Raw genomic sequence first — 24,544 nt, 5'->3', positions numbered from 1 at the left:
GATTATAATAAATAATAATAAATAATAATAATAATAATATAATCAATAAAAAAGGAGCTTTTGCTTCAATACAAAAACAAACATTCCGAATTCCTACATTTTTCCGGAGAAAGTCAGATCTCGAGCTCTCAAATCTAAATCTTATATTCGTATTTCCAGCTCTTCTTTTTTCCAAGGATTCTGAACGATAAGTATGCGTACTTTTACATCGTGTTTCCTTCACAATAGCACGATCTTCGCATTTCATCTTAATAGCATTGTGAATAAGATAACAAGAAAGTCCTAAACTTTGATGCAAAAAATCAGACGAAATGACGTAATTCGATTCAACCTCGACTGACAGAAACTGACCCTGGCTTGCATCTCTGAGAAGAATATCCCCCGTTTTATTTTCATACGCGTTTGCACATACACTACGCCAATTCGCCGTTGTGAATCATTGAACTCATGGGACAGGAAAGTGCCAATATGAGCCACTTTCTATTGCAACGACTTGGAATTATCCTTGCGTGCACAGGTGTTCCGGAAGCACAACAGACAATATACTAAAGGATACAGAAAGAGAACAAGAATTTAAAGTTAAAACAAATGTACACGTGTGTGACATATATTTTCGCAAGTCGCGTAATTCGAGAAATGAGAAGGCAAGGTATACAATAGTTCATCATTATCATGTTAATGGGACAGCTCTCGACGAATTTAAAGCCCATATTCTCGCAAACATCGAGAAAAATCATTATTTACTCATAGAAATTCAATTATCAGCCTTAAATGTCTTTAGTGTGTCAACAAATTAATCTTTTACAAATAGATTTATTGAAATAGAAATGATTTGAGATAAAATAATGATTAAAATCATATTATTTATTATTAATTCCTGGAAAATCGTTCATTTTCAGTATATATGTATTTATTTGTACACAGTAATTCGTGCTTTTCGATATATTTTTGTTAAGAAAAAATCAATTTCAAAATTGTCTAATAATAGATGTATATACGTTGTTGTTATATGCGATTTAAGTCTATGTGATAGAACATTTTCTCTGTAAATTTCTTAATTACCATGAGCATACAATAAAATCACAAAAATAATAATAAGGTCAAAAGGCATACACCACGAGCGCTCGCTCGATGTCGTCAGCGAACCTTCTTTCGAAGTCTATACATTCACATTCAATTAATCGTATTTGTTTAATAATAATTGAATAAATTAATATAAACGTTTCGACCTACTAATTGGGTCATCATCAGTATATAGTTAGCGCAGATTAACATAAATTTAAAAATTAAGTTTCATCCTCTATCGCGTCCGTGTGCGTCAAAATTTCAATTTTACACCATTCCGTTGTGTTTTTTTCCATATAATTTTCATGTTCCACAATGATATACTAGTCCACAAAATTTCCAGATTCTATAATTCGTACTAGTTAGATTCAATTATTTTAAATTATCTTTTTTATCAATATAATACCTGTGTTCTTGTAGATTTGTGAATGTTTATTAGCAGCAGTGGATGACATGTTATCGCAGAATTTCTTTATGTATTACCGCTCATCATGATATACTGCTTTAAATTAACTATTTTGTAAGGGAGAGGATAAAGTTGATGTTAAGGGGGGGAAGTTATGTTCAGTAAAGGAAAATAGATTTCTGGTAATTTTTCGGTGTCGCTTTGTTTATTCATACCATTTATTTGTTTTTTAATATGAATCATTTCCGACGTCATCCTTTTTTTGGAAATACGGTTCTATATTCAGTATTTTAATCTTCTCCCAATTTATTTTATGATTTTTATCAATTTGATGTTGAGATAATACTGTGAGTGCATTATTGGATCTTTTTATATTGGATTTGTGTGCTTTGATTCTTGTTTTAGCTTTTCTTTTAGTTTGTCCAACATAAGAGGCGTTGCAATCCTGGCAGCATATTTGTTCAGTTACGAACATTAAGAAGGAATTCGGCCAGCGAGATGCAAGCTGATGACATAGGAAAGATGACGGCAAATAATAACCTATAATATTTACTATAATTTATTCTATTGAGATAATCAAAATTTCTGTATAAATAAAGTTTAAAGTAAATAGAACCAGGCGGAAAGAATTCTCAGTGTCGTGGTTTCCTTTCTACATTGCCGATAGTTTCACGATGTTAAGCATCCTCCCGTTTGATCACAACGATCTATCTGCAAGCAAATCACACAAGAACAAGAGGGGAGGGGTTGTAAGTCCCGATTCCTCGTCGATAAATTTTGGTAACAGCTAATCTCCTGAAAATCCGCTGCTTGAGCCGCATCTCAAGCCCCGCTTATACTTGACAGCACGAGCCGCTGCCTGAGCCGCACCTCAGGCCCCGTTTATACGTGCGAGGAGCACGACCAGCTACATTATTAGGAATTCAAGTTTGGTTCGTTCTCGCATATAAGCACTGCCTGAGCCGCTCGTCAGACATCGTAGTAATGGCGCCTGCTAAGCGCCGTCTGAGAACCTTCGTCAGGCATGATATGAGCAAGGCATCACGTTTGATGCTTGCTCGAACGCTTTGAGCGTTTGTAGGTAATCTGAGCCAATTCATCAGATTCGCACAGGCGGGAGCAACCCGCCGCCCGAGATTTAACGTCAGGCACATGAGAGAAAGAAAAGGGGAGTCACATTTAAGAAGGATGCGTCAGGCGACATTCCGACTCGGTGTTACATAACTCTTGATAATGGAAGGTCGCGTCCTTCCATACTCACGATATTTGGACTGCCCTCGATATATATTTCTTCAATATTACTGAAGTTCTCTAACTCGATTACGATGCCACAACGCACATACCAACACCACAACGTTTTCTTTGAATTGACTTTTAGCAGAGAAAACCTTTCACTCGCAATAATAACGGAAAAACGTCGAGAGAGAGTTACCGAAGAGCGCGCTCTGTCATCGCGGCGGTTGCGCAAGCTGCGCCCTCGCGTGGCGCTACACTCAACTGACTCAGCCTTAGACAATTACGAGAGTCTTGGATGCGAGATTAACCAGGCTACATTTGGTTACTGAACAATATTTTATAAACAATATCACATTGATCCATTCTATCCAGTTTATCTTTCCCTGATTTTATAAATCTATTTAGCGTGTTTATCGGTTTGTATGAAATTTTAAAGTTATTTTTTGAAGCTATATTGCCAAATTTATCAGAATTTTTATTTATAAATGGAATTGTGAAATATTTTTTCTTATTGAGTTCATTCAATTCATTATTGTTGTTGAAATTATTTTTATGTACATCTTTTCTAATAGATAATTTTTTGATTCGATTATTAATTGTGGAAAATATTATGTCTAATGGATAACTATTTAATATTAGAGTGTCTATCATGGATACTATGTTATTTTTATGGAATTCCGGATGCGAAAGAAAAACTAAACGATGCTTACAAGTTGTTAACTCACACTAGGAATAAACTTTTTAAACATCATAGACTAATAACATCATAGACTCTCTACCTGATCATGTATCCCTTGCTTTCTTTAGTAGGCAAGAAATTAACTTTAATAAATTATGGATAAAAGAAAATATTAGAATAAACAAGAAATTAAATAAATTAAGAGTAATCACAGCCAATCAAAAGAAACTAAAAATTAAAATGATAGACTTTAAATTATTATGGTCAAGATCCGATAATAGCATATCAAAAATTATTCTGTCTAATAACAAAAATAATTATAAACATGACCGGTGTACAACTAAACATGAAACAATATATCATACGAATATTAGTCCTCCAGACTTTAATGATAAATTTAAATCAAATGAAATTAACAATGACTGGATAGTTAACCTTAGTAATGTAGAGATACCACATAACGTAAAATCTGTATTGCAATTAGGACAAAAATTTAACATATCTAATAATAATAATAAGAATAACGAAAAGATAATCGTAGAATGTATTAAACACATTGAAAATAATATTAGTAAATTAGATTGTAACACAAAAAATAATATAAAAAATGATTCAATTCAAACCTTAAAGAAGATTACGTACAACAATCAAGTAGATAACGTAGATAACAATTTAATAAAAGAAGGAATAATTAGTTTAGAACAATTCATATCAGAACACCAGGATATCTTAATTACACGAGTTGATAAAGGGAATATGACTGTAATAATAAATTTAAATGAATACCAAAAAAACATGCTTGAAATATTATCAGATAATAAAACATATATTAACATTAATAAAGATCCTTTAAACATGATGACGAAACCAACGCATAATTTGCTGACTAGGTGGAAGAAAAAGGGATACATAGATCAGTCCACTTATAATAAATTAAATGTAACGGATGGCACGGGTACTGAGATCCTATGGGTTGCCGAAGATTCACAAGAATGGTAATCCCTTAAAAATGATAGTCAGTTGCATAAATAGTCCTCAATACCCACTAGCAACCTTCTTAAAAACAATTATTAATAAAAGCATGAAAAAAGAATTTGGGGACTTAAAAAACAGTTTCGAATTAGTTAAAAATTTAAATGGACATACATTAGAATCTAATTACAAATTGGTCTCTTTTGATATTGTATCCATGTACACAAACATTCCAACAGATCTTTTAACAAACAGCATTGAAAGGAGATAGACAGACATAACAAAGAATACAAGCATTCCGATAAATGAATTTATAAATGCTATCGCCTTGATCGTAAACTCAACGTACTTTAAATTTGACAATAAATATTTTAAACAAATCTTTGGCATGCCCATGGGATCTCCGTTATCTCCAATTTTAGCGAATTTAGTCATTCGAGACTTGGAAAAAAAATGTATTTTCCAAAATAAATATAAACATATCAATTTATTATCGTTATATGGATGATATCTTATTGGTAGCTCCAGACAATCAGATTGATACAATACTAGACAAATTTAATTCTTATCATGATAGACTAAAGTTTACGGTGGAGCATGAAGAGAACAATTCCATAAATTTCCTAGATGTCAAAGTAATTACAAATAATGGTCGCATCAAATTTGACATATATTATACAAAAAACCTACAAACTCAAGGAGATATCTCAACTATATGTCAAATCATCCAATTCAACATAAGAGAGGTGTGATAATAGGCCAGTTAGATAGGATTCTTTTTCTTTCGCATCCGGAATTCCATAAAAATAACATAGTATCCATGATAGACACTCTAATATTAAATAGTTATCCGTTAGACATAATATTTTCCACAATTAATAATCGAATCAAAAAATTATCTATTAGAAAAGATGTACATAAAAATAATTTCAACAACAATAATCAATTGAATGAACTCAATAAGAAAAAATATTTCACAATTCCATTTAAAAATTCTGATAAATTTGGCAATATAGCTTCAAAAAATAACTTTAAAATTTCATACAAACCGATAAACACGCTAAATAGATTTATAAAATCAGAGAAAGATAAACTGGATAGAATGGATCAATGCGAGATGGTTTATAAAATATGCTGCCAGGATTGCAACGCTTCTTATGTTGGACAAACTAAAAGAAAAGCTAAAACAAGAATCAAAGAACACAAATCCAATATAAAAAGATCCAATGATGCACTCACAGTATTATCTCAACATCAAATTGACAAAAATCATAAAATAAATTGGGAGAACATTAAAATACTGGATATAGAACCGTATTTCCAAAAAAGGATGACGTCGGAAATGATTCATATTAAAAAACAAATAAATGGTATGAATAAACAAAGCGACACCGAAAAATTACCAGAAATCTATTTTCCTTTACTGAACATAACTTCCCCCCCTTAACATCAACTTTACCCTCTCCCTTACAAAATAGTTAATTTAAAGCAGTATATCATGATGAGAAGCGGTAATACACAAAGAAATTCTGCGATAACATGTCATCCACTGCTGCTAATAAACATTCACAAATCTACAAGAACACAGGTATTATATTGATAAAAAAGATAATTTAAAATAATTGAATCTAACTAGTACGAATTACAGAATCTGGAAATTTTGTGGACTAGTATATCATTGTGGAACATGAAAATTATATGGAAAAAAACACACAACGGAATGGTGTAAAATTGAAATTTTGACGCACACGGACGCGATAGAGGATGAAACTTAATTTTTAAATTTATGTTAATCTGCGCTAGCTATATACTGATGATGACCCAATTAGTAGGTCGAAACGTTTATATTAATTTATTCAATTATTATTAAACAAATACGATTAATTGAATGTGAATGTATAGACTTCGAAAGAAGGTTCGCTGACGACATCGAGCGCTCGTGGTGTATGCCTTTGACCTTATTATTATTTTTAAATTTTGACCACGTATTGACATTTAATGTTTTAAAATCACAAAATATATATTGTTTTTAAAAAAATTATATTAATGAATGCTGTGCTTGATAATTTGCACTATATATGTGATTACTTGTGTTAATGATCTTCAGGGGGCTAATGTTCTTCGAGGTGCGAAAAAGAAACCACGTGGTATTTGAAAGAGCCAAGGACTCCCATGTCAATTAAATCCCGAAAAACATGTTTTTCCTATAAAATTTACAATCTCTTCGACTTAAATTAATTTAATTAGATCGAAGAAAGAATTTACCAGAGTAAAAAATGAGATAATGTTACAATGAACATCAACTTTAAGTATATGTATATTCAGATCAATAATCCATATTTTCATATTTCTTCCCTTTATAAATATTTTATAATTCATTAAATATTAAAATATAAACAGTTTTTCGTAGTATTTACGTTTGCAAAGCCACAAAGCTTTCGATGGCATTATTCGCTTTTATTAAACATATAATTATTCCATAAGTACATAATTAAATAATGTTTAGTTTTGATAATAATTCCATAAAATAAATTAATGTTTATTTGTATAATTCAGATATAAAATCAATTTCCCATTCAAAGAACAATAAGAGTGAAATGTAATATTTCGTATAAATTTAATAAAATTTATACATGTATTGATAAATGTAATACACAAGGTATTAATATTTATTTTCTCATATGTGTTATTTCAAATATAGCTTTGCTGAAAGTTTTTTTTGAGCACTTTACTCTCTCTTTTTTAATCTTTTTTATTTTAACTGAAATAAATTTTTTAAATGAAAAATGATTATGCATAGCATACCTTTCTCTCAAGTTTTCAATATAATCTACTTTATGGAATGGAATAATATGGATTATATGTATACATGATAATCTATATCCTGTAGAAAGTTTTACAATTTCTGATTATCGATAAATCACTTCAACTATGCTTAATATAAATACATACACGAACAAAGACTTGAAATTGTCTTTTCCTCAAGTTATTAAAATAAAGTAGGTCAAAGTCATATTTCTAAAATGTTAAGAGAGAGAGAGAGAGAGAGAGAAAGAGATAACTTAAATAAAAATTCTCTTCGACAACAATATACTACAATTCTCTGATAGAGAATTGTATCTCTGATAGAGAATTGTATTTTTTCCTGTACGATTTAAAATGGATACGTAATCAGAATTGTAAGGGGATGTCTTCTATGGATGGCTTAAGCGAAATGAATAACTGACACTCTTCGTATGCGTGAAAGATAATTATTCAGGAAAACAAAAATAAACAGGGTTATACGGAAGGTCTATTCCGTACGGCGATTGTATCGTGACTGCTTCGCTCGGGCATTCGCCTGGCAACGTTAATAAAAAAAAACATCTACTCGTCACGTGTCACAAGCTTAACTATTGGTCCGGCTCTGGATCGCACAGCGGAATCGATAATCGAACGCGAATACAATTATCTCGCAATCTACCTTATTTCTATTATATCTCACTCTATTATATCTCACAGAATATATAATCAGAATATTTTCTAATAACAATTGATGGTTATTGGTGATTGTTTCTGAATGACGTAAAAATATATTTTCTTTTCATCGAATCTGTCTCAACGAGAAATCTTCGTAAGAATTTTTACGACGTGGAAAAGCATTACAATTTTTCTAGCAACTATCTAATAGAAAGAGCAAAAAGAAATTGACCTGAAATCTTTCTTATACAGGAAGCACTTATCAAAAGACTAGGACCCAATGCACATGCGTTCACCATAGAAATTCCCTCAATCGCTCCACCATCTGTACAACTAGTACCAGCTAAGGAATACAATGGCCCGCCTATAGGTAACAGCTACGACGTCAGAGTTTACGTTGGTGAGTGGAAAAAGCTTGCTGATTTCCTTGAGCTTTATTTTCTCGATCCTAACGAATGTATGCACTTCGAATGAAAAACAACGGCACGCCACAATTCAAAGCAAGGTGTAATTACGAACGTTCGTGAACGAAGTAGGAATTTTATTTACAAACGAAGGGAATGTATTCTCCATCTCTCAAACACACACATTACGCAGGAATAAGAATTTGAAACATCTCAAATAACAAAATATTTTGTGCTTACACTCATAAAATTCGAAACGTAAAGAAATAAGCATATTTTAATCAATTTCTTCTAAGAAAGAGATTGTAAATTTTTTTATTTCTGTTCCAAATATTATATAAAGTCAACTTAAAAGTTCTTATCTTATTATTAGAATTCTTAAAATACTTCATATTTATGGTATATGCGTAATTTCTAGAAATAAAAAATAATTTTTACCAATCGGGTTATTATAGCTAATCATATAATGACGATTTCTGAGAAAGGAAATGAATTTAAAAATATCAGGTTTAAATTTGTAACATAAACAACTCTCACAACAACAAAATCTTTTTCTCGAAACATTTGCTCAATTATTCGCAACGATGAATTTGTGAGTGAACTCACGGTTAGCACCAGCTCTCACCTTTATTTCATCGTTATATGCATCATTAACATTTTGTGCGGATTTCAGCGGAACGGGCGGACGAACGCTTGCATCGTAAAACCACCGTCAAGATGGGCATTCGGGTGATCCAACGAGCCACGAAGCCGCCCTTACCCTCGACGACTATGTACAGTGTACCTCTCTCGAGAGAGCCATCGACTAGCTTGAGAATTCAAGGATCCAAAACAAGAGTGGCGTTAGCGGAAAATGAGATCATTGAGGATGATGGTTAGTTCGCGATTAACGTGATATGCTCATACAACGCGTACAATAACGTAACATTACTTATCATTAAACTTCAAGCTTTAATTATTGCTATTATCTGTATTGTATTATATCTTACACGGAAAAAAAAGATATAGTTCACATAACTAAAAATATTTAGTTGTGAGCAATATAGAAACATCATTCGAGTTATCTTTATGTGATAGGAAATGTGTATCGTTGATACGATTTATTTATTTTGATGCGTCAACTACATCAATGTAATTAGGCGCGATTTGGTTGTGACAACCAAAACTTGGTTGGGGAATTATTTATTGTTTGTGGATAAGTTATACATCCGTATAGTTGCGTCAATCGTGACATTGTAAAGCATGATGTATAATAATAAGAATTAAATTATTAATAAGAATTTCTTGTTACATCATGCTATAAATTAAGTTGCAATTTCAAAAAGCAAAAGCTTATCACGCTTACAATTAAAAATACGTATATGTGAAATGCCGTCATTGCTGCAACATAGCCTAACCTAATCATTGTACTATGATTCAAGCAACCACATATATAGTTGCTCCATATTTTACTATTTAACTTCTGGTTGGCATCACCAGATTTCTATGTAGACCAACCATATTGTTTTTTCCATGTACACGTAAGAAAATGATTTTACTAAAAATTTAGTTAAACGCAAATCTGAAAATAATTTTGCTTGAGTCATCAAAATAATAGGATGTTCAAACTGGTTGCTAGAATGTTAAAAATTTTTACATTTGCATTGCCAGCAACGTTTAAATGTTTTATATAATTATTTTGATAATCCAATAAAATTATTTTCAGATCTGTATCTGCCTAAATTCTTCAGCAAAACTATTTTTCCATGTAGTTTCTATTATGTGTCTTAATGTGCTGTAAATCTATGATTTCCAATGCGGCATAATGATACTGTAATTATAATACAGTCTGAATTGAAATCTTCGAGCCGAGGCTTGATTTCAGAAGTTTTCAAATAGCCCATATCTCGAGTTTAATGTAAAGTTACTATAAGATACTGCATATCTTATTCTCTCATTAGTAAACCGATCTCATCTCATTTATCACAAATGCGGAGCACAAATCAAAGTAAATTACAAATCACATTTCATTCTTATTTTCGCAGAGAACGTGGGACCACATGCGGCAGTAGAAAAGCCATTTTTATTAAGTGATGGTCGCGTTAGATTGGAAGCAGGACTTGATCATGCGATTTACGAACACGGAGATTTAATCAATGTCCACGTCAATGTTAGCAACAATAGCAACAAATCAATAAGGAGAATAAAGGTATAAATTATATATACAGGGTGTCTCAAAAAAACGGATCGAAACACAATGGGGACGTAGATTGGATCAAGAGGAACAAAACAGTTTTGTACCATTTTGCAGTTGACGCAATATTTAACGAGATATTAACGTTTAAAGATAGGCGAATACAAACGTCCGACCAGCCTACTGCTCAAGCGCTATCCTTCTCCTCCCCATGCGCGCCGTTCTGAGTGGCTCGCTTGCCAGGCCATCCCCGCACCTCGCGGCCCGCCCACGCCTCCCGGCCGGCGCATCATGCGATCGGTGGGGACGGTAGACCGTCCTGCCGGCAGCAGTACATGAGTAGGCTGGTCGTACGCTTGTATTCGCCTATCTTTAAACATTAATATCTCGTTAAATATTGCGTCAACTGTAAAATGGTACAAAACTGTTTTGTTCCCCTTGATCCAATCTACGTCCCCATTGTATTTCGATCCGTTTTTTTGAAACACCCTGTATATATATACATATATATATATACATATATTGTTTGAAGTATATATTATATTACCTATATTATAAATACATTATAGGATAACTCCGGTATATACGCCGCACCTATCAAAAATTTAATTTATTAAGTATTATTTACTATGTTTATAGTAAACGAATTATATCAGTAAAAACTTTGTACTGTCTACTACTATGAAAAAAATATTAGAAATCCGAAATATTTATTTTTCATATTAAAAAATAAACTTTTTGAAACCTTGTATTTTTGCCGCATATCTCATAGGGGTGGGATATATGGCTACTCATAGAGGGAAAGGGCTACTCATAGGAGGAAAGCCGTACGTATGTACGGCTCATGAAAAATTTACAAATAATGCAAACGTGCTTTAATAATACAAACATGCTTTACTATTCCACTACACGTATGTATCACGAAATAACCACTAAATCTTTTACACGTCCTACATTAATCATTTTATGTAGATTATAACTTATGATGGCGTTACTTATTACAGTGACAAATCGATTCAACTCACAATAAATTCATTAATATTAATAGTAAGAAGCTGAAATCATAACACAATATTAATATAACATAAAGGCATGTAACAGAGTAGCTACGGGAAAATTATCCCCACTCCTATTTTTTCTGACTTCTGCGGCGTAAATCACAGCGCGGCGTATTTGCCGGAGTTACCCTAAAGCATATATAATCCATACTTGTTATTCAAGTCATATTCATCTTCATTATGCTTCATGACGGAAATTTAATCAAAACTATTCTAAATAATAAGAATTAAATACAGTGTATGGCACATAAAATATATGTTCTACTTATATTTCCATATTTCAATTGATAAAAAATATAAGTGCGTGAAAAAAACTTTTTATTTAGTTAATAACTGCAATATATAAAATGTTAATCAATGACCGCTGTACATAAAACGATAAATGAGAGTTCTTTATCAACTTTAACAAAGAGGATTTTTATTACTATTTACTTTTCATTGTAAAATAATTCATACTTTATTATGGTTTAGTACAATTAGTCGCTGCAATAAAATAATTTTGACAAATATCATGTATAAATTTTCGGATTAGATCACTCAAGATTTACATTTTGATATTTTACATGTGGAAACACTGGAAAAAAAGTTAGAAACTAGATTTTTTGTCACTACTTTCAGAATAGCGCACTATTTCGTTTTACAACTTTAATTGTTTAGTTGCAAAAGTAAAAAAAAAGCAATCTTTTTCAATCAAAACAATATTGACGTATATGAAAAAAAGAATCATTTATCGCAGGAAGAATTGGTTTACGGAATTTTTTCACTGAATTTTTGCTGAAAACTCAATTTTTTCTAAATAATTGTGGATTAATAGGCAATACTGTATATAAATTCTTGACTCTTAATTAAATCAATCAGGAATTAACTAAAACGCGTTTGCTCCATTACGTCAAAGGCTATAACCTACCAGCGACCTATCGATCTTATCGTTATTTTAACAATCAACAATAAGCGAATTTTTCTTCTTTTCTTCTAAAATAATTAATTGCGATCGTAGGTTAGATTATAGGAAATTGTATTCTCTACTTCGTGAAACGTCAACGGAACCAGCTCATGATTCAGTGACTACTGCGTGACAATCAATATTTCAAAAAGCACCAGACGCGAATCCCATCAATTGTTTCTTTTTTGATGCTCCTTGGAGATCCAAATACTTGGGTATTCATGCCTCGGGGCGTTTGCCGGTCTCTCTCCCTATCAGACACACGCACGTTTCCATTTATTCATTCTTTCCGTTTGTTTTTTTCTTGTCACGACTTTCTGTACACGCAATGTCTGATGTCGAATGTAAAAGAGGCCACTCGTAAAACCAATTACGATCTCCTGCGTGATGGAACCGAAGAAAAATAAGCTTAACCATTCCTAAAAGGATCAATTGATGTTTCTTATAGAATCGTGCTCGGCGATGAGAACTTTCGATATGCAAAAAAAATTACAAAATTGTTCTGAAGTCGTTATACCCTTTATTTAATTAAACATTTATTCTAAAAGTTACGGAATAAAAAATGTATTCTAAGCCAAGTCATACGGAGAGAATCAAGAAAATTAATCTACCGAGACATCTTGAAAAAAATTGAACACTTTTAAATTGCTTTATGAATATAGACTGCCAAATTTCAATGAAAATATTTCCTGAAAAAAAAAATAATAATAAAACTAAAGTTAAACTACAATTGTGGTGTATATGTCAAGTACATATATATCATATTTAGTGATTCAAGATTGAATTATTTAAAGCATTTTAAGATCTAGCTTCGACCGTATAAGGCTTTAATTTATCGGTTGTGTCTCTCACATACACGGTCTAAAAATGATATTACAATAATAAAAGATCCTAAACAGTTATTTTTACAAAGATTTTTATCTACCTATTTTTTCATTTTTCTTTATCTTTTATTGTTTTTTCTCAAATATTTATAAAAGTTATAAGTTTGCACCATTTCATTCTGCACCAGTTACAATATTACGAGTAATTTATAAATGTGTTTACAAATGATTTTAATTAATTAAATTAGAATTAAATTAATGATACATTTTTGGCTTCGCTATACAATTTTATTTATTAATTATTAGAGTATATATATATATATATAATAGTGCCACTCCAAGCTTTCAAATTAACTATTGCTTCGCGCGCGCGCCTTAGACTTCTGCAAATTTAATAAGCACATTTAAAACATTCATATCCTACGAGCTCAATGAAGCTGCATCAATATCTTAATAAGAACACCGTTACTTACGTGACTTGTCAAACTTTAATAAGTAGTTTTTCGTTGACGCTTTTTGAGCAAGTAATTTTAAAAAGTGATCTAATATTCAATGAACAATAAATTAATTTTTGATAATTCAACAGTGCCTTATATATCAACCAATAATAAATTATGTATGAATTTTGGGAAAATTGATCGTTTTTTTTAAATATATTATGTGATGGGCAAAAATATCAGAATGATATAAATATATTTATCACTGCCATCAAACTACATTGAGGAAAAATGTACTAAGTTTTAATATTTGTTTGAATGGAACTAACTTAACATCTACTTATGGTAAATAAGCATTTACTAAATCAAAAAATGATACATCAATATATGTATAATTAAAATAAATTAATAGTTCTTGTACTAAATAAATATACATATATTTACATTTAATAAATGTTCAGGTAGTACTATTCAAAGAAATGTGTATTAAACTCTAGTACATTTTTCTCAGTGTAGTAGGCTCTCGAATGTTTACTTGCGTAATAATAATTTATCAAACAAGTTTTAACACATCAAAGAAAACAAATTAAATTGAATCAGGTCGTGCAAACGCTCGTGCATTTTTTCTCTCTGTTTTTCATTTTCTGCACTTCTTTCAACATAGCGGCTGTATAGAATAGCGCGAATAATCGGACAGTTAAACGTCAAGAGTTAAATGTTATACTGCAGTGCCATGTATCATAAATTATAACGCGACTGCAAGAGAACGTTATTGATTAAAGAAATTTGATTTTTATAAATAAAGTGATATTTCAAATTTCATGAATATTCTTAGTCATAGGACAAATCTTTCACTCAATGAGAATGAAAAGAAAGACATACTCGTATAAATTCAATGTTATTTTACCTTTGAAAATGACAAGCAACATTTTCTAATTTTTGCAAATCAGCGATATATGTATACGAATTCTTATAATATACATACGAATACTTATTATTTTTAAAGAAATATTACTATATTCTTTTCAATTTTTCTTCATTATTTAAAATTTTTATCACTTGAAGTTCACTCTCTAAATCTGAATCAGTGATTATCCACTGATTCAGATTTAGAGAGCAGTTTTAAAAATCTGTAAGATATTATATATGTTTGCTTTCATTAAAATTTAATGTAATGGCGGCAGCACAGACTCTTGCATAACGCATAGTGCATAAGAGAATCAACCAATCGAAATTTTTCTTTTCCATGGAATGGGAGGAAAGGAAAGATTCTGATTAGTTGATTCGCTTATGCACTATGCGTTGTGCGTTATGCAAAACCTTTTTATTTTTATATTAAACAAAAATTGCCAAAAAAGATCATGCGTATGTGGTAGATGCCCTACAATTTGCTGTTTTTCTATATTCAATATTCTATCGATTCTTTACTATACCTTGCCACCTCATGAAAAAAGACAACAACGTACAAACGATATCGCGACGATTTTCCTAGCAATGGACAGAAGCCATTTCCATGATACGAAGCTATCAAACAAACGACGATAAAACAAGAAAAAACATCGCGCCGTTGAATCTATAATTCAATTTGTTTCACACACATGCAAGAAGCAAAAGACAAAAAGGCGATGATACCAAATTGAATCTGCCTGTGATAATCTATGTTGATTTATTCGACATCTTCTTCTTATGAGAACGTATGAATAAAAATTTCTCTCGAGGAGAAATCAACCCGATGAGATGCCAAAGCTTACGTCATGTCAGGAAATTGCGTTCGCATCGCTTTTGAGCGCTACTTCATTAACAGCAGGAGAACGTTGTTTGAAAATAGGAACACAGTACATCCTGCCGATATTTTAGCCAGAAAGGATGGGCGCGCGAGCAACCCCATCATGTTAACTCTGTCCCAACAGTTAAACAAACAAAGCGACACTCCTTGACCACCTGTAAGTTATACGAGTTATATTTCGTAATCATTTAATTTTCGTAGCCAATATATGGATATAATAGACTTCACAGAATAACAATTGGCTTTCATAAATATTATTTATTCAGATATATGTACATGCACTGGAAGGAATGGTGTCCCTCGCACACGTACGTGTTACTGTTAAATTTACTGTAAAATTAAATTTACAGTTAAATATAAGAACATATAATAAAATAAATAAATAAAATATGATACAATGTAATGCGAAATAACGTAGAAATAGTACTTTTTCATAATTATACATATTTTTATAAATTCAAATTTTTAATTTACATAATATTTATTTCCAGAGTATTAATTTTCTCAATATATTTACTTAATATATTCTTTTGCCAATATACAAACAAATGCTTATTATAATTTAATAAATTTTATTCATCATATTTTTTTATTTATTTTATTATATGTTCTTATATTTATCTGTAAATTTAATTTTGCAATCTTGCGATACAAAATATTAATTTCATTTGCACATTGCAAATTTATAAATGCATGCAAAGCTATTACAATGAGTCTCAAAATTACACGTAATACAATATTGTAATTATGCACAAAAATTTTTAACAGTATTAAAAATTTTTATGCATAATTACAACATTTTGTGCATAATAAAAGTATTATTATGAATATTGGCGAGCGAGAGACATCGGTGTATCTCACTCGTACTAGTAACAAATGTGTGAGATAGCGAAAGGACACCGCGAGTCGGCATCACGTCCAATTATGCTTTCTCTCTCAATCGTACGCCTTGCATTAAGGACAGAATATCGGAGCGTCTTCCACTATTTTCTCCCTTCGCGCTCCTCGCCGCCATAGCGCTTTCAGTAACAGGGTCCCTATTCTTGAAAAATATCGCATACGTAAAACTAGGGAAATGCTATAGTATGCGTCACATATATTATAACATTTCCCTAGTTTTTCGTATGCGATACTTTTCAAGAATAGGGGCCCAGGTACATGGCACTTCAGTACAAGTGTGTAGCACTTCGGTACACACTCGTACCGAAGTTCACACTCGTACCGAAGTTCACACGTACGTGTTAGGGCCCTGGCACACAAAAAACTTAAGGCAGTAAGACGTAACCAGTAAGGAAATCAACATGTTGGATTCGCTACTGCTTATGTTATGGCCTTATGGACTCTACTGTGATTGGTCAATTCGCTTACTGCTTACATTTTACTGCTTAAGTTTTTTTGTGTGCCATGGCCCTTACTGGAAGCGCGGAGGAGGCGAGGAGCGCGAAGGGAGAAAGTAGTGGGGGGCGCTCCGATATTCCGTCCTTAGCGTAAGACGCACGGTTGAGAGAGAAAGCGTAATTGGATGTGATGTCGGCTTGCGGTGTCCTTTCGCTGTCTCACACATTTGTTACTAGCGCGAGTGAGATCCCCCAGTGTCTCCCGCTCGCCAATATTCATAATAATACTTTTATTATGCACAAAATGTTGTAATTATGCATAAAAATTCTTAATACTGTAAAAAATTTTTGTGCATAATTACGTGCAATTTTAAGACTCATTGTAATAGCTTTGCATGCTTCCAGTAACACGTACGTGTGAACTTCGATACGAATGTGTAGCGTCGCACGCCGAACGCCGAGGGACACCATTCCTGCCGGTGCGGTACATACATATAGGATGATAGTTTTACACCATATAGACCATATAGGTATATAGACCTGAAATGATTACAATTAGTTTCAAAGATACAGGGTGCGTCAAGTTAAAAGAAAAACTTCAACTTGGATACTCGATATCTTAGCCATTTCGAATATACGAAATGTTTATTTTACAGATAATCGTCGTACAACATGTGGACGTCTGTATGTTCAGTAACGGCAAGTTCAAGAATGTTGTGGCGCTTGTGAGCTCGCAAGAGGACTGTCCTCGAGGTCCAGGTGGTAATTTGCGAAAGATTTATACTCTCAGGCTTGTTAAGGGCACAACTAAAAATTGGATCGCATTAGAGGACAGCTACGCGAAAACCGGAGCAAGTCTGGCATCAACGGTTACTAATCCTAGAAACGGACCTGATGATAGGAACGTTTATACGATTTACGTATCTTATTATGTGAAGGTAATTTTAAATATATAAAAAAGAAGGAAATATAAAGATCGTCAGATGGACCTATTTTAGGAGATAAATATATAATTTTCACCTAAAACATTGCAAAACCTGAACTATTGCAAAAAAAGTATAAAAACTTTCGGTTATAAGAACAAATTCTGGAAAAAATTTATTATATGATATTTTAGAGGCTTTATTTTAGATAAAAATTAATACAAATAAAGTATAGCTTTATCGAAAACACGTATTGTTACATCAATTAATGCAATATTATTTTAAAGAAAAATAAGACATCTTTTTTGTCGATTCATATCCATTTAATTTAAGCAAATTGATTTATTTTGGATTGATAACTATTTAACTTTAGTTACCAATTTAATTATAGTATGAGATTATTACAGAGTATTATAAAAAATATTTTATGAAGATTCCCAATTTTTTATTATTTTTTTCTTTAAGGTTAAACTGTTCATCTCGGCGATGGGTGGTGAAGTATCTTTGAAGCTACCGTTCACGCTGATGCACAGTGACATAGATGCAGATCTCGTGGGATTCCCGTCCCCTACTCGAGGGGTACCAAAAGAATTTAAAAAAAGCACGAATGAGATCACAGAGAAATCTGACAGCAGTAGTAGTCATCAAAATAAGGAGAATAAGCTGGAAGCCATTAAAGAACAGAAGGAGTCAAGAGTAATTGACGTGGACCTGATAGAGCACTGCGAGGAAAGCGACAGCACCTGAGAGCGGGTGCAACAAGACGATGCGATGTCGCGGCCGTCTGTCAGAGAAAGCAGTGATACGAAAGTTATCAAGAATTCCAATCACAAAGCTTGTAGACTTAGCGTCAGCATTCAACGAGCTTGGTGTTGCTTTAGAAGGGCCTCTTAGTAAATAGAATTCTCGTAGCGTCAGTGACAATTGATAGCATTTTGCTTTGCACCTTTGTTGTGATTCTTCCTATTTTCTCATAGAGAAATCTCGTGATGATTGTACAAAATAAAAGAAAAGAAAACAAGATAATGTATAGTGAATCCTGTTAATTGAATAAGTCATTAAAATCATTGTATACACTGAAAAAAATGCATGTAATTTTACATAGAAATTACATGTCTATGATCGGAAAATTACCTAAATATGTTTAACAAATAGAAGGACTCTTTATATGAAAAATAAAAAATAATAACTAAAGGGCAAAGTAAGAGTCAATACGTAAAAAATATAGTTTGAAATTGAAACATGAAAGATTGAGTTATATTCAGACTGAATCTAACTCAATCTTTCATGTTTCACCAATTTCAAACTATATTTTTTACGTATTGACTCTTACTTTTGCCCTTTAGTTATTATTTTTTATTTACCTAAATATGGAAAATTTCCAATATTTATGTAATTTAAGTAATTTTCCAGTCATAAACATGTAATTTCCATGTAAAATTACATGCATTTTTTTCAGTGTACATAAATATGGATATCTACTTTTTTTTTATAAAATGCAAATTCGGAAGTATATCAAATATATGCAATTTTGAGAAAACACTCAACTTACTTCGCTTTATATTTCATAGAAAAAATTATATAGAAGCGCGATTAATTAAGACACTGTATTTTTGTGAAAGATTGTGAAAAATTATACGCCATGCATTCATATCACTCATATTATATTATTGTATTACAGATCGTAGCAGAATTTTAATCGCTCTCAATAAAAGAGGAACGTTTCAATCATAAATATAGTATTCTAATTTGTCTATTGTTTCATATCTTTGTTATAACCAAGTTGCTACTAATGTATCATACATAAATTATATTTCTCAATATAAAGGAAAATATATTTGAAAAATTATGATTTATTAGTATAGTAATTTTTTTATCTATAGCTTTTATCATGCGAAAAAGGATTATCTCCGAAGAAATATATATTCCTGTATATTTATACTGTAGAGTAATATTAAGATATACATATATATGTAATATATTCTTGTAAGAATTTTATCGCTAACTTATATACTTAAAACTTCGTGAATGTAAATCACTTAAAACTGTTTGCGTTCGTACCTTCCTACTCGTTTAATATATAAAAAAATTCCTACTGCCATTCTAATCATTTCAATCAGATTCTGAGTAATTCATTTCGAAAACATATGAAAGAATACTCGAGATATTAGCTGATATTCATAATCAATTCTTATATTTAAGACCATCTTAAGTACAGTCTTATGTACTTGGTTTATAATGTCTTAAGATTGTTCTTAAGATGAAATATAAAAACTAGCTATGAATGCCGACTATCATATTAGCACTTCAAGACATTACTTAAGATAGTCGTAAAATAAGAACCATCTATGAATCCCAGCCATTTTATTATTCTTGTACATAAATTGTAAACTTAGCTACAACCATCTATATAAAGTAATTTATATCGAATTAAAAATATCGAAAAAATTTTTTTAAGGAGATAAAGATCTATTTTTTATTATAATAATTAATGCACAAATTATCCCACAATCACTAGATAAAATTTGAATTGCATATCTTTCGATAATTATAAATTTAATTTCTTTTTGAGGATCATGAAAATTCTTCTTTAAGCAAGAATTTTAATGACAGGTTCCGATCTCATAATCAACGTAAAATACTTTAAAGCATTGTATTCACAAATGAAAGTATATTTGAACTTAACTAAAAGAAATTATCTATGCATATCTACAATAACAACTGTACAAATATATTTTTTATTTTCATATAAACTTCAAATCCATTATATTTATCATTAATATTTAGTGATAATGAAATACATTGCACAATTACTATTCTTTTGTCTCTAAGTAATATATTGACTGACCAATCACACGAAAAATTACAAACTATTAAATAAAAAAAAGTAATTAATATAATGGTAATCATTTCCAAATGGTATTAACACAAATATCAAATAACACTCGATTATTTCCTTATTCATAATAAAGATATATAAAGATGTACAGAGTGTATCTTTAATATTGTAAATAATAAATACTACATATAAGTATATTGGGTTTTCAAAAAAGTTCATATGAGTTCCAACATATGTTATTCGAATTTTATAATTAAAATCTTTAAACTAACAAGGGAAGTTTCACAACTGTCCGGAACTGATTTGATTCTCCATGAAATATATTGTAAAACGCGAAAGTCTAAGAGACACGTATTTTTTTATACGTGCGCTAACTCATGTTTAAGGGGTGAAACACCCCTTTGAAAAAAAAACGGAATTTTTCTTTCTCGAGGCGAATATCGTCGGAAGTATAAAAGATAGAAAAAATTTTTTTAAATAAAAGTTGTACAATTTCAAGAATACTTTAAAAAGTTATAAAGAAAAAAAATTTTTTTAATTTTTTTGTTTAACAAAATACCCCCACCACTCGTAATTTTCTTTAATTTTTAATTTTTTTATTTACCAAATTAAAGATTATTTTTTTATAAATTCAACCATGTGTAATAAAGTTACAATACGATATATCATTTTTGAGAATTAATTATTAACGCTTCCGTATATACGCTATCCACACTCATATGCGAAAGTAATTGTCGTCGGAATGTTTACATTGCAGCATCCAAATCGGGCAAATTAACTACACTTTCAGTCTTGGTTTACAAATGTATTTGTACCCGCAACTGGAAGTTTTAGTGTGCTGTTGTTAGACTCTTGGAGCGGACATTGTCCTGCAAGTGTGCAAGAATTTATACCAAAAAAAGATAAAGATATACGAATTTTAACTATACCAAAGAAAACAACGGGAATGATTCAACCTCTTGACGTTTATGGATTTAGACTATGGAAAAACTTTGTGAGAACTTTCAGTGATCGCGTTATGTTATTAAATTATGATATTAATTTACATTTGAGAAATAATATCATCAAATTACAATCTTTAACGCACATAAAACTATCTTCTCCGCGATTTCATAATTTTTTTAAATATGCCTGGTATAAGAGTGGATACATCGAAGAACGGCCGCCACAATTCGAAACTCCAGTAGATTTTTGTTTCAACGGAAAGGATATTCAAGAAATACCTCGCTGCTCCATATGTGGTGCACCTGCTGTAATACGATGTTCCTGGTGCAAGCAATATTTTTGTATGCAGCATTTTTTTGAAGAGTATCATAATTGCGAACATTTTGTCATATAATAATCATGTTAGTATTAATAATGAGATTAACAAATAGTTTTAAAATTTATAATAAATACATTCATTGCTCTTTATAACAAAAAATGTGCCTATACATTACAGGAAATATATGGTACCTCATCACTGTTAGATGTCAAAGGAGCAATCTCAAGTTTCTTGAGTTAAATAACATTTTATTATCTTTTTACTTCCATGTGCATCAAAATGTTAATCATTCTATTTCTGTACTTATTTCAACATAAGTAATGTTCACATTAACATATGTAAGTAAATAAATTATAGCATCTTCTTGAGTTAAATAATTTAACTGCATCATTAAATTAATGACGTATTAAGAAAAATGAGAAGGATGTTGTAATTTTACAATATTTTGATAAGCATTTTTTAAATATTACTCGTGCGAATATATTTTTATGTAATAATAATAATATATCTTTTTATGTGTGATAATAATAAATCTTTTTAAATATAAATTTTTAAATGTTCCAAAGTAGTCAAAAGGAATGACGGCATTTGGAATAATTCGTGCATAAAAAAATTAGAGCGGAATAGGCCTACTGGGGAAACCACTATAAAAAAAGCACATCATGCTATCTACCTCATGACAGGTGGTGTGGAAATGATAGCATTTTATCATTTTCTTTGGGCCGCAACTGATATTTTCTAAATTCATCTCTTTATGTAAGCTACAAGTTCACGAAGTTTCATTAAAATCAGAATTTGTCACTTCTAGAGGTTCCCTTGTTAGTTTAAAGTATTGTAGTTAACATAAGCGGTCTTTCTATCTTATTATTGTTAATTAAAATCATTCTTAAACTTTATATATAATTACTTACATATAATTTATAGCTAAAGTTCATGGTTATTAAATAGCTATAAACAAATTACGAATTAATTTATCATCCATGTTTATAAGATGTTTTTTAATTATTTAAATATCATGTTATTATTTCAATGTTGCCTGATTACAACACTGCGATTAGATATTGTTTTTATAACTGAATTGTATGTACCTTCTTTGCACTTAAAGCGAAATAGGTATGTGTTTGATATTTGACAAAAGCAAAAAAGAAGGAAAGTTCTACTGCAGCAATAAAAAACAAATTTAATATACATATTTTGGACTCACCATGCCATTGTGCTCTTGCATATCCCCTGACAATCTTTTTGCTAGTTTTTCCGACGTCATCCTGCACGTTAATTAAAATATACTTGAATCTTCCATGGCCATCGATATCTACATCAGGCACATTGTCCAATAACTGAGACATCGTAGCGAATCGACGTATATTTACTATATCTACAACAAAATATGTACACAACAATAAACACAGCGTATGACTTAACGTGGCGAATAAATTGTTTCTATTTATATTTATGTATCACATAAATATAGTCGTCACAAATGGAGAAAGCAGCTAATGTGCTCGTTGCAATGCGATGTGATACATAAATATAAATAGAAACAATTTGTTCGTCACGTTAAGTCATACACTGTGTTCAAATATCATTCTATTTTTCTTAACATTCAAGTAAAAAACAAAGACAAGATGACACTTGTGTCAACTTGTATTACCAAATGGAAAATATTTATTGTTCAATAATTGAGACTTCCCGACATCTCAACGCGAATTAACGTGTACTTACTATACTTATAACAAAATACATACGCAACAATAAACATACAGAATACAACATAACCTGAAACGAATCATTTCTATTTACATCCGTGTATCGTATCGCGTTGCTAATAACATTCTCGACGTATTGCTAACCAAAATAACACAAATCATCATATTTTAAATATTTTTACGCGCGACGTAATGTTATTTGTTGTAATTGTCGTAAAATACCTTTTAGAACAACTTGCCGGCTGCTCCGGCCGCTTATTGCCGTTAATCCAAACTTTAAAATTGCAGCTATGAGATCCATGAGGCCGGAATCAGACTACGCATTGGCTGCGTTCAGCAGACTCAACAGTTTTGCAACCGTTTTATGATTGTCTGCTGAGATAGGACCATTCTTCTAGATCTAAAAGTATGATCCAATTAGCGCGAAGGAAACTTCCAACAGTTACAAAACGAACGTTCTGCTGAACGCAGCCATTGAAGATTGAGATCGAAGATTGAAGATTGAAATTTGACCAATGAGAGCAAAGGAATTTTAGCTCCTATTGTTTTGATTGGTCCAATTTCAATCTTCAATCTCAATTTTTAATGTCTGATTCCGGTTTTAAGTCGGAATCAGGGTGTTATTACATGAGTGCGGAAACACGGAAATACGGAAACGCGCAACCAATCAGTAATCGGTGAAACGCGAAACCATAACAGCGGATTGCTTCTGATTGGTTACGCGTTTCCGCATTTCCGCGTTTTCGCGCTCATGTAATAGCACCCCAGACTACGCATTGATGATTGAAGCCCATGGCACATACAAAAACGTAGGGCCATAAGACGTAATCAGTAAGCGAATTGGCCAATCACGGTAGAGATCGTAAGGCCAGTAAAGCCCATGGCACATACAAAAACGTAAGGCCGTAATACGTAAGCAGAAAGAAATCGTAAAATTGGATTCGCTACTGGTCTTACGGTCTCTATCGTGATTGGCCAATTCGCTTACTGATTATGTCTTATGGCCTTACGTTTTTGTATGTGCCATGGGCTT

The 24,544-nt window shown here is 31.4% G+C and overlaps 1 protein-coding gene across 2 annotated transcripts in view; it reads left to right on the top strand.

Moving 5' to 3' along the window:
- Positions 1 to 18,824, top strand: part of LOC108720781 (arrestin homolog) — a 66,669-nt gene extending 47,845 nt beyond the window's left edge. For both annotated transcript variants that reach the window (XM_018444960.1, XM_018444959.1), the window contains exons 6-10: positions 8,070 to 8,217; positions 8,895 to 9,095; positions 10,246 to 10,409; positions 17,436 to 17,717; positions 18,168 to 18,824. In XM_018444960.1, the coding sequence (XP_018300462.1) occupies positions 8,070 to 8,217; positions 8,895 to 9,095; positions 10,246 to 10,409; positions 17,436 to 17,717; positions 18,168 to 18,449 (1,077 nt within the window). In that variant the 3' untranslated portion in view covers positions 18,450 to 18,824. The remainder of the gene's footprint in view (positions 1 to 8,069; positions 8,218 to 8,894; positions 9,096 to 10,245; positions 10,410 to 17,435; positions 17,718 to 18,167) is intronic.
- The last annotated feature ends 5,720 nt before the right edge of the window (positions 18,825 to 24,544 follow it).

Source organism: Mycetomoellerius zeteki, unplaced genomic scaffold (assembly GCF_001594055.1).
Source record: "Mycetomoellerius zeteki isolate Tzet28-1 unplaced genomic scaffold, Tzet1.0 scaffold155, whole genome shotgun sequence".
NCBI lineage: Eukaryota > Metazoa > Arthropoda > Insecta > Hymenoptera > Formicidae > Mycetomoellerius > Mycetomoellerius zeteki.
The sequence above is the reverse complement of the archived record's forward strand: the minus strand, read 5'-3'. Positions and strand labels throughout refer to the sequence as shown.